The following is a 17,317-nucleotide window of genomic DNA, read 5'->3' on the forward strand; positions in this document are numbered from 1 at the left end:
CCAAAAGTGTGCAAAGCTGTCATCAAGGCAAAGGGTGGCTACTTTAAAGTATCTCAAATATACAATATATTTTGATTTATTTAACACTTTTTTGGGCTACTACATGATTCCATATGTGTTATTTCATAGTTTTGATGTCTTCACTATTATTCTACAACGTAGAACATAGTAAAAATAAAGAAAAAACTTGGAATGAGTAGGTGTGTCTGAACTTTGTACTGGTACTGTATATATGTGTTTATATATACCTAAATCAAATAGCTAAATGATCCATGGTATGACCATCTTAAAACAATTCCATGTGTTAGCGTAGACTTTTAGAGGTTACATTTCAACTTAAATGGGGTAGGGATGTCCCAAGGATACCAGATAGCACGGACCAAGCCCTCAGCCCCCAAACCTTCAGCCCCCAAGCCCTCTATCCCCAAGCCCCCTGCGCCGAAGCCACCTGCACCGAAGCTCCCTGTACCGAAGCCCCCTGTACCGAAGCCCCCTGCACCGAAGCCCCCTGCACCGAAGCCCCCTGCACCGAAGCCACCTGTTCCGAAGCCCCCTGCACCGAAGCCCCCTGCACCGAAGCCCCCTGCACCAAAGCCCCCTGTACCGAAGCCCCAGTACAGTACCGAAGCCCCCTGTACCGAAGCCCCCTGTACCGAAGCCCCCTGTACCGAAGCCTCCTGCACCGAAGCCCCCTGTACCGAAGCCCCCTGTACCGAAGCCACCTGTACCGAAGCCTCCTGCACTGAAGCCCCATGCCTCAGCCTCAGCAGTTCCCGCTCTTGATCCAAGTCCAGGTCCAAGTCCTAGCTCCTAGCCCCTTGCCCTAGATCTAAACCTAGCCTTAAACCTTCCCCCATCCCCATTTCCCAGGCATTTCCCAGGCTCAAACCCCAGTCCCTCCCACACTACACTACATGCTACTGTACACCACAGGAAGCTGCTGAGGGGAAGATGGCTCATAACAATAGCTGGAACGGAGCAAATGGAATGTCATCAAACACATGGAAACCATGTTTGATGTATTTGGTACTATTCCATTAATTCCAATCCAACCATTAACATGAGCCCGTCCTCCCCAATTAAGGTCCCATCAACCTCCTGTGCACACTACACTCACCCACACTCACGTGGGATAAAGGATGACAAACACACCATTGTCCCCGTCATATTCCTTCATCACAGTCACGCCTGCTCTCACTCTATTTTGCAGACGGTAGAGATGAGAGAGATGGGGCGTGATGGTTACTCGGATACCGAGCACTTTCAGCCAATGGAAGGCCACGGAAGGGCCGCTTCCATGCCACGCCTTCCAGGCGACAACCAAGTGAGCACCCCTCATTTCCTCTCCTCCCTCCCTCTCTCGCTCCCTCTAGCTTTTCATCTCCTTGACTCAATCTCCACGATAAGCTACATGACTAGAGACACACAAAGACTAGAGACAGACTATTTATAATCCAACACAGTGCATAGCAAAATACTATGAAACATTGCTGAAAATGGACACGTGATACTTTCAAGCATATTTAAAAATAAAAAAAAGCATGGTATTTGACGTGATATCATGCATTTTGACGGTAGCTCCCCTTTCTATGCTGTTGAAATATCGCCCATAGGATGTTTGCCAGACAGACTTACAGGTAAGTCTTACAGACTACCGTACCAAACACCCCAACACCCCACTCTTCCTCCCCTCCTCCTCTCCACTCATCCCCATGGAGGTGTGTTACTGTGGTTGTCCCTTCTCATCCAGTACCAAGTCATCTCTGCTATATTGTCACACACACACTCTTTGTTTAAGGTAGTCCATCGTATCCGATGATGACTTCCACTACTGCTTGTTGGATCACTGATGACTGTATAATCTGATGCGGGATGCACACTGTTGCCACAGACAGAGCACACAAAGGCCTGTCCTGTTGAGGCCAGTGAAGTCATGGTCTACTTTCAGTCCTTTTTTCCTCGGTCAACTGCACTCCTTGATGGCAGAGGCCACGCCAGGTGGAACGGTCCGCAGCAACAGTCTGGAGGGAGGCAGAGTTTACCCCACACTTCTTTAGTGATGTCTTCAGTTGGTCCTTTAGCCACTTTTTCTGCCCACCTGAAGAGCGACAGCCCAGTTGTAGCTGTCCGTACAGCGTATTTCACGGCAGGCGATCCTCTGGCATCCGGATGGCATGGCCGAGCCATCTAAGCTGGTGGTGTGTGATGGACGCTTCAATACTCATGCAGTTGGTTTTCTGTAGGATCTCTGAGTGCGGAACACGGTCCTGCCAGGTCACTTTCAAAGTGCTTTGAAGGCATTCTATGTGAAAGGACTCCAGTTGTTTTAAGTGTCGGCTGTGGACTGTACATGTTTCACATCCATAAAGGACTGTAGATACACACACTGCCTGGTAGACTGCAACTTTGGTGTGGAGGTGCAGGTTGCTGTTGTTAAAAACCCTCTTCCTTAGCCGACCTAAAGACGACAAGGTCTGTTTGACCCGATTCTGGATATCCTGGTCGAAGATTCAAATGTGATACAATGGGAAGTGAGGAGTCTGAGATGGAGAATGGAGGTGTTTCAGGCGGAGGATCAGATGACCACTGACATAGGACCTCTGTTTTTGGGACGTTAACAGACAGCCCCATTAGGCTATACGCTCGCACAGCTGCTCTGAGTATAGCTTGTAGAGCTTCTGGGGTATGTGCCACAAGAGTGCAATCATCCGCATACTGGAGCTCAAGTACTTGTTAAGATTTGAGCTTTATGGCAGCTTGAAGCTTCCTAATGTTGAAGAATTTTCCGTCCAATCTGAAGTACAGGGTCACCCCACTCTCTGTTTCCATGTCCTTGTGCAGGACTGCTGTGACACACAGGAAGAAGACATTGAATAGGACCGGCGCAAGCACACACCCTTGCCTCACACCAGTACCAACTCTAAAAGGGTTCAGACTCCTGACGGCTAATTCTTACTCTGGCCACCATCTCCTCATGGATCTGACGCAGGACGTTCACACATTTCCCAGTGCAGCCATACTGCAGGAGGACCTTCCAAAGGAGTTCACGGTGTACTGTGTCAAAGGCTTTGGAGAGATCCAGAAAGGCCATGAACAGGTACTGTGTCTGTTCACTGCACTTTTCCTGCAGTTGTTGTGCACTGAAGATCATGTCCACCATGCTTCTGTTCTTTCTGAAGCTGCACTGGGACTCCGGGAGCAGGTCTGCAGTGACGGTGTCGATGATTCTGTGGTGGAAGACCTTCACCAGGACTTTGACAGCAACTGGAAGGAATGATATGCCCCTGCTGTTGCCGCAGATGGATTTGCCTCCCTTGTTTTTTGTATATATGTTTGCATCCCTCCATTGATCGGGATGTGCTCTTGTCTCCATACCTCAGAGATGAACAGGCAAACTGCTCTGGTACAGAGATAGCCCCCCAGTTTTAGGATCTCAGCAGGGATGGAGTCAGGTCCAGGAGTTGAGTTATTCTTCAGTGACCTGACGGTGGTGCAGACCTCAGAAAAGGTGGGTGGGAGATCAAGGCTCTGGATGGTGGGCAGTGTTTGGAGCTCCTCCAGGACTGAGTAGTCAACTGGGCTCGGCTGGTTTAAGAGGGCTTCACCTCTGGACTATCGTAGTTTGGTCCTTTATGAGAGTGGACCCATCTGCACTTCTTAGGGGACAGAGAAAGCAACTTCCTGGGCCGTGGGTTGTCTTCGGGGCATCATACAACTTCCTGGGCCGTGGGTTGTCTTCAGGGCATCATACAACTTCTTGGGCCGTGGGTTGTCTTCGGGGCATCATACAACTTCTTGGGCCGTGGGTTGTCTTCGGGGCATCATACAACTTCTTGGGCCGTGGGTTGTCTTCGGGGCATCATACAACTTCCTGGGCCGTGGTTTGTCTTCGGGGCATCATACAACTTCCTGGGCCGTGGGTTGTCTTCGGGGCATCATACAACTTCTTGGGCCGTGGGTTGTCTTCGGGGCATCATACAACTTCTTGGGCCGTGGGTTGTCTTCGGGGCATCATACAACTTCCTGGGCCGTGGGTTGTCTTCGGGGCATCATACAACTTCTTGGGCCGTGGGTTGTCTTCGGGGCATCATACAACTTCTTGGGCCGTGGGTTGTCTTCGGGGCATCATACAACTTCTTGGGCCGTGGGTTGTCTTCGGGGCATCATACAACTTCTTGGGCCGTGGGTTGTTTTCGGGGCAACATACAACTTGTGCATGTTTTATCTATCCCCACAAGATTGAAGTTCTTGTGCTTTGGAGATCCACCACTCATTTTGTCGTAGAGTACTCTGTGCCTCCTTCCGCTGCTACACACACACACACACACACACACACACACACACACACACACACACACACACACACACACACACACACACACACACACACACACACACACACACACACACACACACACACCAGCACACATGTACATTCTTCTACCCTCATAACTATCACTGCTGTCAAGCCCTAGATCTTCTTTCTTTCTCTTCCTTTTTCTCTCTCCAGCCTCAGTTCTTATCTTCTATCTAAATCAATCTTTATTTCTCTTTCTCTCTCCAGCTAAAGTTCTTATCTTCTATCTAAATCATTCTTTCTTTCCCTCTTCTCTAATGGTTTTGCTACAAAGGTGACTTGAAATGTGGGGTTTTGTTTCAACCAGGTTTGAATTTGAAATCATGCCCAACTGCAAATGATCTAGTGTCATTTTGGGGTCAACATTTCTTTGAGAAGGTATTGTTCAAGTGGTCGAGTGGTGTACTGTCATGCTCAAACTAAAAGATATAGAAAATAGAATACTACTATCTTGAAACAAAAACTGTCACCAGGTTGAAACAGTGCTTTTGCTCTGATATGAGTAAGTGTACTGCTGCTATGTGTGGATGTGTGACTATGTCCTGATGTCCTGTGTGTGTGTGTGTGTGTGTGTGTGTGTGTGTGTGTGTGTGTGTGTGTGTGTGTGTGTGTGTGTGTGTGTGTGTGTGTGTGTGTGTGTGTGTGTGTGTGTGTGGTGTGTGTGTGTGTGTGTCATCCAGTCTTCTTTCGTACTCTTGTGTGTCGTAAGTTGTGCCTTTACACTGTACTTCACTGTACTGTTGTTATTGCCGTAGTAGCATGGTGTTGATGGGTGTTGTTACTATGGTGACTGTGGTGTAGATGGTAGTGTTGTTGCCATGGTGACCTTGTCTATAACACTGTCTCTGGCTCTCCAGTGTCTGTGCGCTACTGTGGTAAGTGTTGTTTCTCCCCTCACCGCTGCTTTTGTGTCTAACCGGGTTCTCTCTCTCTCTCTCCTCTCCTCCATCTCACCTCCCTTTCTTTTCGGGTTATCCTCACCCATATTTATCCCCCTCTCCATTTCTCCCTCGCTCTCTGCCCACGCCTCCCCCATTATCCGATTTTCACCCCCTCGCCTTACCTTCTTCACCTCTCCCTTCACTATTTATTTGCGTATCCATCCCTCTCTCCTTCCCTGTCCCTCTGTCCTCTTCTGTGTGTCTGTGTGTGCTCTACCTGTGCTGTATCCGTGGCTGTGATGTGTGTGTGCGTGTGTGTGTCTTCTCTGTGCTCACACAGCAGCGAAGGAAAGGGAGGCAGCGTGGAAATAACCTCAGTGTATGTACCCCATCTCTCCCCCTTTCTTTCTCTCTCTCACTCACTGATTCACTCACTCACGAAAACCATTTCTCTCTTTCTCTGTCTGTCTCCATCTCTGCCTCTCTCTCCTCATGTCATCTCCTAACATGGTTGTGAATTTCTAAGTCAGTTAAACACATAGTTCTTAGCTGATTCAACTGGATTTCATAAGTTCAGACAATTTGATTAATTATAGTCATCTGGACTTTTTTTGTCAACACAACTGTTATGTTGCTTCAGTTGATATGACTTCATGGATGTGAATTTCTAAGTTGAGGACACACATAGTGCTTAGCTGATTCAACTTGATTTCATACGTTTAAAAAAATTGCAACTCAACAAAGGTTGTTGACTTGACTATATACAGTGGGGCAAAAAAGTATTTAGTCAGCCACCAATTGTGCAAGTTCTCCCACTTAAAAAGATGAGAGAGGCCTGTAATTTTCATCATAGGTACACTTCAACTATGACAGACAAAATTAGAAAAAAAATCCAGAAAATCACATTGTAGGATTTTTAATGAATTTATTTGCAAATTATGGTGGAAAATAAGTATTTGGTCAATAACAAAAGTTTATCTCAATACTTTGTTATATACCCTTTGTTGGCAATGACAGAGGTCAAACGTTTTCTGTAAGTCTTCACAAGGTTTTCACACACTGTTGCTGGTATTTTGGCCCATTCCTCCATGCAGATCTCCTCTAGAGCAGTGATGTTTTGGGGCTGTTGCTGGGCAACACGGACTTTCAACTCCCTCCAAAGATTTTCTATGGGGTTGAGATCTGGAGACTGGCTAGGCCACTCCAGGACCTTGAAATGCTTCTTACGAAGCCACTCCTTCGTTGCCCGGGCGGTGTGTTTGGGATCATTGTCATGCTGAAAGACCCAGCCACGTTTCATCTTCAATGCCCTTGCTGATGGAAGGAGGTTTTCACTCAAAATCTCACGATACATGGCCCCATTCATTCTTTCCTTTACACGGATCAGTCGTCCTGGTCCCTTTGCAGAAAAACAGCCCCAAAGCATGATGTTTCCACCCCCATGCTTCACAGTAGGTTTGGTGTTCTTTGGATACAACTCAGCATTCTTTGTCCTCCAAACACGACGAGTTGAGTTTTTACCAAAAAGTTATATTTTGGTTTCATCTGACCATATGACATTCTCCCAATCTTCTTCTGGATCATCCAAATGCTCTCTAGCAAACTTCAGACGGGCCTGGACATGTACTGGCTTAAGCAGGGGGACACGTCTGGCACTGCAGGATTTGAGTCCCTGGCGGCGTAGTGTGTTACTGATGGTAGGCTTTGTTACTTTGGTCCCAGCTCTCTGCAGGTCATTCACTAGGTCCCCCCGTGTGGTTCTGGGATTTTTGCTCACCGTTCTTGTGATCATTTTGACCCCACGGGGTGAGATCTTGCGTGGAGCCCCAGATCGAGGGAGATTATCAGTGGTCTTGTATGTCTTCCATTTCCTAATAATTGCTCCCACAGTTGATTTCTTCAAACCAAGCTGCTTACCTATTGCAGATTCAGTCTTCCCAGCCTGGTGCAGGTCTACAATTTTGTTTCTGGTGTCCTTTGACAGCTCTTTGGTCTTGGCCATAGTGGAGTTTGGAGTGTGACTGTTTGAGGTTGTGGACAGGTGTCTTTTATACTGATAACGATTGGAGGACAGAGGAGACTCTTAAAGAAGAAGTTACCGGTCTGTGAGAGCCAGAAAACTTGCTTGTTTGTAGGTGACCAAATACTTATTTTCCACCATAATTTGCAAATAAATTCATAGAGAATCCTACAATGTGATTTTCTGGATTTTTTTTCTCATTTTGTCTGTCATAGTTGAAGTGTACCTATGATGAAAATTACAGGCCTCTCTCATCTTTTTAAGTGGGAGAACTTGCACAATTGGTGGCTGACTAAATACTTTTTTGCCCCACTGTATATGTATACAGATAGGGCTCAAAACAGGTGGGGCTCTGAGTTGCACCCCCCCTTTTTGTACCCCCCAGTTCTTGACCCAAACTGGTGCGCCTGGCACCTACTACCATACCCCATTCAAAGGCATTTAAATATTTTCTTACCCACCCTCTGAATGGCACACATACACAATCCATGTCTCAATTGTCTCAAGGCATAAACATCTTTTAACCTGTTTCCTCCCCTTCATCTACACTGATTGATGTGGATTTAATAAGTGACATCAATAAGGGATCCTAGCTTTCACCTGGTCAGTCTATGTCATGGAAAGAACAGGTGTTCTTAATGTTTTGGATACTCGGCGTCTACGCAAAATATAAGCAATATTGCAATAGCTCCACCCTGCCCTCTGATAAGCCAGATGGATTTTTGCCATATTACTTACATCTTGCCTGGTGAATGTGATTATGCGAGGTCAGGATGTTGGAACAAGGCTAATTTACTTACCTCTCTAGTCCTTGTGCCAAGTGCCAAGCGGGTGGGGTCAAGGTGTTGATTTGGGATTGGCAAACTCTGCACCCTCTCTCTGTCTCTCTCGCTTCCTGCTGCTGCTGCTCTGTGTTGGGAGTACCATGTGTGTTGCGTGTATCATGCCTGTGTGCTTGTCTGTGCTGATGTCATCAATGTGCTGCTGTATTGGTGTTGGTGTTGCATGCATGCCAGGAATATGTGTGCCCTTGTTGGAGTGATTTTGTGTGTGCGTGCATGCATGTGTGTGTTTGCGTGTGTGTGTATGCTTGGTGAGTGTGTTTGTTGTGTGTGCTTGGTGTGTGTGTGTGTCCATGTGTGTTTGTGTGTGTAAGGGTATCCTAGCTACACACTGTCTGCTGGTTTCAGTCCATTATAATCTATTCTGGTTTCAACCTGGAATACCAGGGGAGTTAACCTCTCTAGGGTACGTGAGACGTTAGCGTCCCACTTCTTCAACAGCCAGTGAAAGTGCAGGGTGCCAAATTCAAAACAACAGAAGTCCCATAATTAAAATTCCTCGAACATACATGTATTTCACACCATTTTAAAGATACACTTGTTGTAAATCCAGCCACAGTGTCCGATTTCAAAAAGGCTTTACGACGAAAGCAAACCAAACGATTATGTTAGGTGAGTGCCTATTCACAGAATAACACAGCCATTTTTCCAGCCAAAGAGAGGATTCACAAAAAGCAGAAATATAGATAAAATGAATCACTAACCTTTGATGATCTTCATCAGATGACACTCATAGGACTTCATGTTACACAATACATGTATGTTTTGTTCGGTAAAGTTCATATTTATATCCAAAAATCTGAGTTTACATTGGCGCCTTACGTTCAGAAGTCACAAAACATCCTTTGATTTTGCAGAGAGCCACATCAATTTACAGGAATACTCATAATAAACATTAAAGATACAACTGTTATGCATAGAATTGTAGATGCAGTTCTCCTTAATGCAACCACTGTGTCAGATTTTTTAAAAACTTTACGAAAAAAACAAACCATGCAATAATCTGAGTCGGCGCTCAGAGCCCAATCAAGCCACAAATATAGCCGCCATATTATGCAGTCAACAGGAGTCAGAAGTAACAATATAAACATTCACTTACCTTTGATGATCTTCATCAGAATACACTCCCAGGAATCCCAGTTCCACAATAAATGTTAGTTTTATTCGATAATGTCCATCATTTATGTCCAAATTCCTCCTTGTTGTTCTAGCGTTCAGTACACTTTCCAAACTCACAACGCGTGGGCAGGTCCAGCGGAAAGTACGGACAAACCTCAGATTTCTCACTTCCTGGTTGGATTTTTTCTCAGGTTTTTGCCTGCCTGATGAGTTCTGTGATACTCACAGACATCATTCAAACAGTTTTAGAAATGTCAGAGTGTTTTCTATCCAAATCTACTAATAATATGCATATTCTAGCTTTTATGGCTTTGTAGCAGGCCGTTTACTCTGGACTTGCTTTTCATCCGGATGTGAAAATACTGCCCCCTACCCCAAAGAAGTTAACTCAACAGCCAAATGATCCCTTCGTTCAATAAAGAATCGGAAACCAGCAGACACTGGCGGACTAGTACTGAGCAGGCCTGGTATATACAGTATGCACTATGCAGGTGTGTACCAGTAGCATTATAGGCACTGTCCTGGTGTCCAGCAGCCCTAGGAGGTCAGAGCGGCTCCCCGTGCCCCAGAAAGAGAGCTCCTGAGTGGGGCTGAGGACTCGGGACAGCTCCTACGTGCACGCTGGCAGAGGGGGCTGGCAGAGCCTTGTGCGCAGCCTGGATTGTGTTATGATTTTGGGGGAGGGATTGGGTGGGGACGGGTGGGTTAGTCTTTTAGGGGGATTAGGAGACACTGACCTATCTTTCCAGATGAAGTCCTGGATGCATGTCAGGCATGGCCTATTGCCTCCCTCTCATCTCCCTTTCTTCTTACTTTTACTGTTATTTGTCTTCTTCCTCTTCTCTCTTTTTCTTCTCTCGATCTCTCTCTGTCTCTTTCTCTCTCTGTGTCTCTTTTCTCTCTCTCTCTCGATCTCTCTCTGTCTCTTTCTCTCTCTGTGTCTCTTTTCTCTCTCTCTCTCTCTCTCTCTCTGTCTCTCTCTCTGCCTGAGGCAGCATGATGTATATATGAAACTAATACAGGCATGTGTGTGGAACAGTATGGGGGGGGGGGGTTGTCATGGGTTACCTGGTGCCCACCTCTACAAGGTTATACTGTATATGGTAGGAATGTAGAAGCACACACATGTAAAAGTCAGGTAAACAACTATACAGTACACACACACACACACACACACACACACACACACACACACACACACACACACACACACACACACACACACACACACACACACACACACACACACACACACAAGTCGACAAGAAAGTCTATATAAAATATAGAAAGGAGACACGAGGAAAGTAAACCCGAGAAGCCTGCTGTGTGACTACTCTTTTCCTCTCTGTCTCACTCTCCCATCATCCCTCTCTCTCTCTCTCTTTCTCCATCCCACTCTCTCAGACTATAACAGATAATAGTCCTATGAAGCGCTCGGCCTCCTCCCTTGGTCACAGTCGATCTGGGAGGGGCCAGAGGGAAAGGGGAGGGGCCGATGATTATGCAATGGAGTATGTGATCCCTGAGGAGGGCGGAGCTCCGAGGCACAGCCACCGACGCCGCGACCGAAGCCACCGGGCCTCCGAGCGGTCACTGTGTCGATATACAGACGCAGATGCAGGTTAGAGACAGAATGAGTGTGCATGCTTTGGTCAGGAACGGTTCAGAATGTGTGTGAGTCAGAGAGTGTGTGAGGAGAACGTGCTTAGTTCCCTGAGTTGCTACTGTGTCAAAGTGTGTTTGATGTTGTCATGTTGTCATGGTTACAAAGACATTAGAGATACCATGATGACAACAATAACTGGCCTCCATTCTGGCAGGACTGGGCACAGACTTGAGCACCACCACTCAGTCAGGTGACCTGCCACCCAAGGAGAAGGAACGTGACCGCGACAGAGACCGCGGTCGGCAGAAAGACCGCAAACACCACCACCATCACCACCACCATCACAGCGGCTCTGTGGACAAGGAGCGCTACACACCAGACCGCGCCGACCGGGGGGGAGAGCACGGTGGTCACAGACAGCCCCGAGGAGACAGAGACCACGACCGGGATAGGGAGCACGATCGTCGCTGGTCACGGTCACCCAGCGAGGGCAGAGAGTGCATGACACACAGACAGGTGGGCTTCTATGATGTGTGTCAACAGTGAACCACCTTCCTAACTGTTTTAGCCTCAGGTTCTCCTTTTAGTTCTGCCTTGAGTGTCTCCCCCATCTCCTTGGCCTAAATATCTTTAGGCGGCTGACTGTCTCTTGTGTTTCCCTTTTTGACACTTCCATACATTGTCTTTTCATTAACTATTGTTGTTTATAGGATTCAGCAGTTTAGACACACACTTACACACAGAGGTGATTGGTTAACAACCTAGATTCAGATAAGAGACAGACTGAACAAGGCAACAACACTGAAAGAGTGCATTGTGGGTACCTTCACAATCACCATTTTGAGGCCTACTGTGTCAGATCTGATCTCTTCTTTTCTTTTCTCCTGTTGTTTTTGTGTCCTCTCTTTATTCTTCATGACTCATCGCTTTTCTCTGTTTTCTACGGTGTATGCTGACTCCCATCATTTTCTATATATCTCTTCTCTTTCTTTCTTTTTTATGTCTTTCTTTTCCCGGCATCCTTCCTTCCCCTCACACTCTCCTGATTGCTCTCTTCTTCTTCTTCTTCTTCTTCTTCTTCTTCTTCTTCTTCTTCTCGTTGCTGTTGTTGTTCTTGTTGTTATTGTCTGTTGTTCTCTCTCTCCCTCTCTTTATTTATCTCTCCTTGTCTTTATCTCTTTCTCTCTTTTTCTCTTTTTCTCTCTCCCTTTCTTTTCCCTCCCTCCCTCTCTTCCTTCTTACCTCTCTCTCTCTCGCCCTCCCTCTCTCCCTCTTCCTCCCTTTCTCTCTTCCTCCCTTTCTCTCTTCCTCCTTCTCTCTGTTCGTGTCGTCGTTAATTTTATGGTTCTTTTTTTATTTGCCTTCAATGTTCGTGTAGGGCAGTAGTTCGGTGAGCGAAAGTCCCGCTCCTTCTACCTCGGGGACCAGTACCCCGAGACGAGGCCGTCGGCAACTCCCTCAGACCCCGGCAACGCCCCGCCCACACGTCACCTACTCTCCTGTCGTCCGTAAAGCCATGGCCACACCTCCCGGAGCCCAGCCCCTGGGGCGCAATCCCGCCCCCGCCCCTCACCGCTTTTCCCCTGAGCCCCCCCAGGGACCTCCCCCGCCCCACCATGGCTCACCCAACCAAGCCTGCCACCCTCCTCCCCGCTGGGGGGACGGGGGAGGAGGAGGAGGAGAGAGTGGGTCGCTGGAGGGCGACGGCTGCTTCTACAACCAGGACTACCAGGATTACGACCGTGAGCACCACAAACCGCCTCCCTACGAGCAGAGCCCCACACAGGGCAACCCTCACAAGCCTCACCCCCTCAACCACCCTACTCTCCCCGTGCTAAACCATCCCCCAACCCCACAGCAGCAGCACCCTATCAACCCGCACCCAAACAACCCCCACCCCAACAGCCCCAACTCCCGCACCTCGCCCAGGACTTCCCGCCACGCGCCCCCACCCAACACCACCCCCACCCCCCAAGGGCAGCAGCCTCCCCCCACTCGACGCCTCCCCAACGGGTACCGCGCCTCTTCCCCCTCCTCGCAACACCACCACGGCCCCACCCACCCCGGGCCCCATAAGGTCCCCCCTCCCCAGCCTAGAGGGCCCCGCACGAAAGGCCTGCACGAACCCTACAACAACACGGATGACAACAGGTGCTAGCCTCTGGGGACTATGGAGGGATGGATGGAGGGAGGGAGGGCTCAACCACACTGTCTGAGTTATCAGTCCCTCCCAGCCCAGGAAAACACACAACCAGAGCACTGACCGCCATGAGACAGGGGAAACCAAGGCATGATTCTTTCTTTCCTTATTTCCGTTTGTTTTTCTTTTCATTTCTTCTGCTGCTCAGTGTTTCCCGGGGATGGAGGGAGTGAGGAAGGCGTAGTTAGAATAGAGGGATGAGGAGGAGGACCACTGAAGGATGAGTGGAAATTAGTGAACAGTGTATGGAGTACAAACCAATTTCCTCCTCCAAAAACTATGGAACCCAGCTCATCGGATGCAAGGAGACAAATTCTAAATGGATGATATGGGGGACGGATGCTTTTCTCAACGTATCATGATGCTACGCCTCTGGAAACAATATTAAAAACCGCCACAACGACCAAGACGTCATCACGTAATCAACGCAAAAAACTATGACATTGCGGAGAACTAAGTGGAGTTGCGTTAGTTGCAAAAACCAACCACCAAACCCGATGATGGGGAGATATTGATGAGTTTTATCATCTGTGTTTACTGTTAATAATGACATCAGTGATGATGAGCCTTCCACCTGAGTGTGGTGGGGGGAGTGGGGGAAACAGGTGGTGGGGGGGACACCGGGGGACACACCCTAACTCTGAAGGAGGGAGGGGGTTATGTAGGCGGAATCTATCCATTCCAATCCCCCAACCCCCAAAAAAGATTCCGCCCCAACCGAGTAGAGAAGAGACATAAAAAAGTGGATGGTGAACAAAAAAAAAAGAAACTTAAAAAGAAAAATTTTCTTCAGTATTTCTTCTTCTACTCCTGCGGCTGCTACTTTTTCCTCTTCCTCTTCTTCTTCTTCTTCGAAACATTGAAGCTTGATTCTTCTGTTGCACCCGCTCAGCTTCGTTGGAACTTGCAGAGTTTCAAAACCTGTGGAATCCTGCATGATTGATAAAAAAAAATGATAACAAAGAGAAACTACTGTAATGTGGGGAAACTATTCCTTGGTCCTTTCTATATTAGTCTGTGGGGTTCTCTCTTTTTCCTGTAATCCCTTTGTTTCTCTCTCTTCTCCCTGAGGCGTCCCTCTCTCACTCTTCCTGTGCTGGGGGTATAATCAGGATAGTTAGGATGGATGGAGAGATGGGGCGATGAGGAAGAGAAGAACAAGGTCCAAGCCTTTTTTATGCGGAGGGACAGGATGATCTATTTCCCACTTTGTTCTTATTGAAATGCTCTGTGCCAAATTATAACTGTTGATGTGGCTGAGATTGCACAATCATTTTCAAGGAAGTAGATATTTTGTTACAAGGCCAACTTTTATTTCATGGAAGGAAAGAAGGCAGGAAAGTATGAAAAACAGACCCCACATATTATAGGTTCATATTAAAAGGGAGTTGAAACTGGGGGAGGAAGTTACAAGCTCCATGGTCCTTATTGGCTCTTCATCTGCTGACGCACAGCCTCGTTCAAACCAGAGATATGTCTCTCGTCTTCCAGGGTTTGTGTTTGAAAGAGCGATGAAAAGAGAGAGAGAGAGAAAGAAAGGCCGATGAAAGGAGGGAACCTCTTCATCTTTTGTTTATTTGTTAATAATAGTGATAATGGTTCTATAGATACTGATAACAATACTATTGATGATTATGATAATGACGATGATGATAATAATAACGACGATGATAATGGTGATGATGATGATGACGATGTTCATGCTTGTGAGAGAGAATTATTTTAGTCTTGTATTTGTGTTTGTTACTTTCGAGTCGGTTGTGCTCAGCGCGTCACCATCTTTGTTTAGTGAGACTGTCTGTTTGGTGGTCCACTGGTCCGGCTGGTGGGCGGAGCTTTGTCAGAGAGGTGCATTGTGGGAACAGTAGTAATCATAGTAATGACTCTGATACACTGTAATACGGTGGGGAAGGGAAAAGGAACTTAAAAATGAACTTTAAAAAAAAGAACAATGTCAAAAGTCATACAGGAAATCATGTATCTGACATGTATACTTGTTGATCAAACAGTTGTTTACATATATTAATCATTTGGGTAAATATAGGGCAGCTAAATGGTCACTTTTGCTTAGGTAACGGGGTCTACAGACTAAAGTAGACCAGATAAAGCAGTAATGAGACAGAGCTCCTCTACCAGTTTGGCCCTCTAGGTGGCACTGTATGCAATACATTGCACCCCTGTCCTATTGTATCATTGTATCACCCCTTCTATTTTGACTGTCTGATTCCAATGTTTTCGTATCTGTCTTTAAACTGGGAGCATAAGGTTTAAGTGTTGTCTGTCACTGGTGGATCACCTCCTTTGTGTTCAGGACATGTAACACAGCCAATCACAAATGCACAGGACATGTATCACAGCCAATGAAAATGCATGGGAGAAACAATGACTGGGTCTTTTCTGGCAAACCTCTGTGTCCTGTGTCACCCTATTCTCTTTTTGTGTGTCTTTGTGCACCTCAAACTAACATCCATCCTAATACCTACCACTGTCCCGTACAGTGTCTCTCTCACAGTTGCCGGACTTTGAGGATATCCATAGTGAACCATTCATTTATTAGAATTATGTCATTATTATTCTTATTATTACACCCCATGTCAAAACCATTAGCGTCAGGTAACAGTGTTTGTTCACGGCTGCCATAGATATAGCGCAGTTAGATCTGCACATATCTGGATTCTGATGTACTGTAATGACATATCCCATGATTCTATGTACCACACTTTGACCAGAAAGTGCACAGGCACATTGCCTTTACAGTATTCATCTAACGTAGGAATGTCATAGACGTGTATAAGTCACATCACAACACTGATAAGATAGGAATACACAGATACACTCTCAGTATGTAGCTCCTGGCTGTAGCAAGTATGCGTGTACGTGCGTATGGCGTGTGTGCGTTTGCGTGTGTGTCTGTGTATGAATGCGTTCTTTTATAGCAAAAATGTGTGTGTACATTCAATGTGTGTGTGTACATCAATAGCTAGCTGTTTTCGTTGGATATTTCATTTCATTTGTTTATTTGCTTTGAATATTTTGTGAAAGCACACTGATGACATTTGAGTTGGTGAGTGTTTGTGTGTGTGTGTGTGTGAGTTAGCCTGTGTTTGTGAGCGAGTGACAGAATGTTTGTGTGGCTGTGTGCAAGATTAAATAAGATGTCAATCACCCTCCAATTCAAACTATGAGAGGCCCTAACATTCACTGTCAATCATTGTGTCCTGTACTGACCAACCATCCACTAACAACACATATTCTAAATAACCCCACCGTTACTTCAAAAAGCAATGTATGAGCTGCTATGGAAAACATAGAAATAAAAGCATTTTAAGTACCAAAAAAATACCAAAAAAAGGGAAAATATCTACTTCCAGAACTGCATGTGCTATGTGCATGCCACACCGTGGGTGAACAGTCATCTTCAGGAATCCAAAAAATAAGAATATGAATTCAGATTAAAAAATATATGAATATAGATAGATGTTTTTACTAAGCAACATGTTTTCTTTTTTCCTTCTATTTTTGAGAACAAAAAAGGTTGAAAAAATCTATTTAAAAAAAAAAACGTCAAAAGAGCGACATGATGACTTTGGTAAGAATCAAAGTTGGTTTGTTTATTTATGTTGCCAGCTGTTAACTGTAAACATGGAGGTGAGACACTACACAACCATGTTCAGGACACTACAAAAAAAGGGAACTCCTGTTTTAAAGAAGAGAATCATATAAAAAGAGATGGGGATATCCCTGCCTACTTTGGGTAGGGCCAGGAGCCAGCCAAATCTGATGATGTAACCCTTAAAACTCTGGCTGTGGGATCTTTTATCTCTCACTCACTCCCTCTCTATTTCTCTCTCACTCTTGTCTCTCTCACTCTTATCTCTCACACTCTCAACCTATCTCACCGCTATTTCTACCAGTGCATTTTGTAATTCCAGACAGAATTCTTCCTAATGAATAAAAACCAGAGAGAATGCACACTGTTGGTCTGGAGAGACTTCCGTTTCTTTTTTGTGTGTGTGTGTTTTCAAGTGTATGCTTGAATGCGTATGTTTGAGTGAAATAGTGTATTATAGTGAGAATGATAGTGTGTTTGCGTTGGGGTTATAGATTTGGAGAAGTAGAGACGCTTGATGTGTGTAACGGAGTGTGTTATGTGTAAGGTAGTGTGTATACGCACATTTAGGAGTGTAAATATTGTCTCTGCTATCTCCCGTCTGTTTCTAGTGTTCCCCCTGCCTGCCCTGTCCCACTGGGTACAGACATCAATTCAACCTCTATTCCAACTTCATTTCATT

The 17,317-nt window shown here is 46.1% G+C and overlaps 1 protein-coding gene across 1 annotated transcript in view; it reads left to right on the top strand.

The window, feature by feature from the left end:
* LOC120034031 (voltage-dependent P/Q-type calcium channel subunit alpha-1A-like) overlaps positions 1 to 12,983 on the top strand; it is a 34,249-nt gene extending 21,266 nt beyond the window's left edge. The window contains exons 12-15 of the mRNA XM_038980422.1: positions 1,211 to 1,324; positions 10,624 to 10,840; positions 11,040 to 11,341; positions 12,204 to 12,983. Coding sequence (XP_038836350.1) covers positions 1,211 to 1,324; positions 10,624 to 10,840; positions 11,040 to 11,341; positions 12,204 to 12,983 — 1,413 coding nt within the window. The remainder of the gene's footprint in view (positions 1 to 1,210; positions 1,325 to 10,623; positions 10,841 to 11,039; positions 11,342 to 12,203) is intronic.
* Positions 12,984 to 17,317: the final 4,334 nt, after the last annotated feature.

This window comes from Salvelinus namaycush, chromosome 41, assembly GCF_016432855.1.
Source record: "Salvelinus namaycush isolate Seneca chromosome 41, SaNama_1.0, whole genome shotgun sequence".
In the NCBI taxonomy this organism is placed as follows: domain Eukaryota; kingdom Metazoa; phylum Chordata; class Actinopteri; order Salmoniformes; family Salmonidae; genus Salvelinus; species Salvelinus namaycush.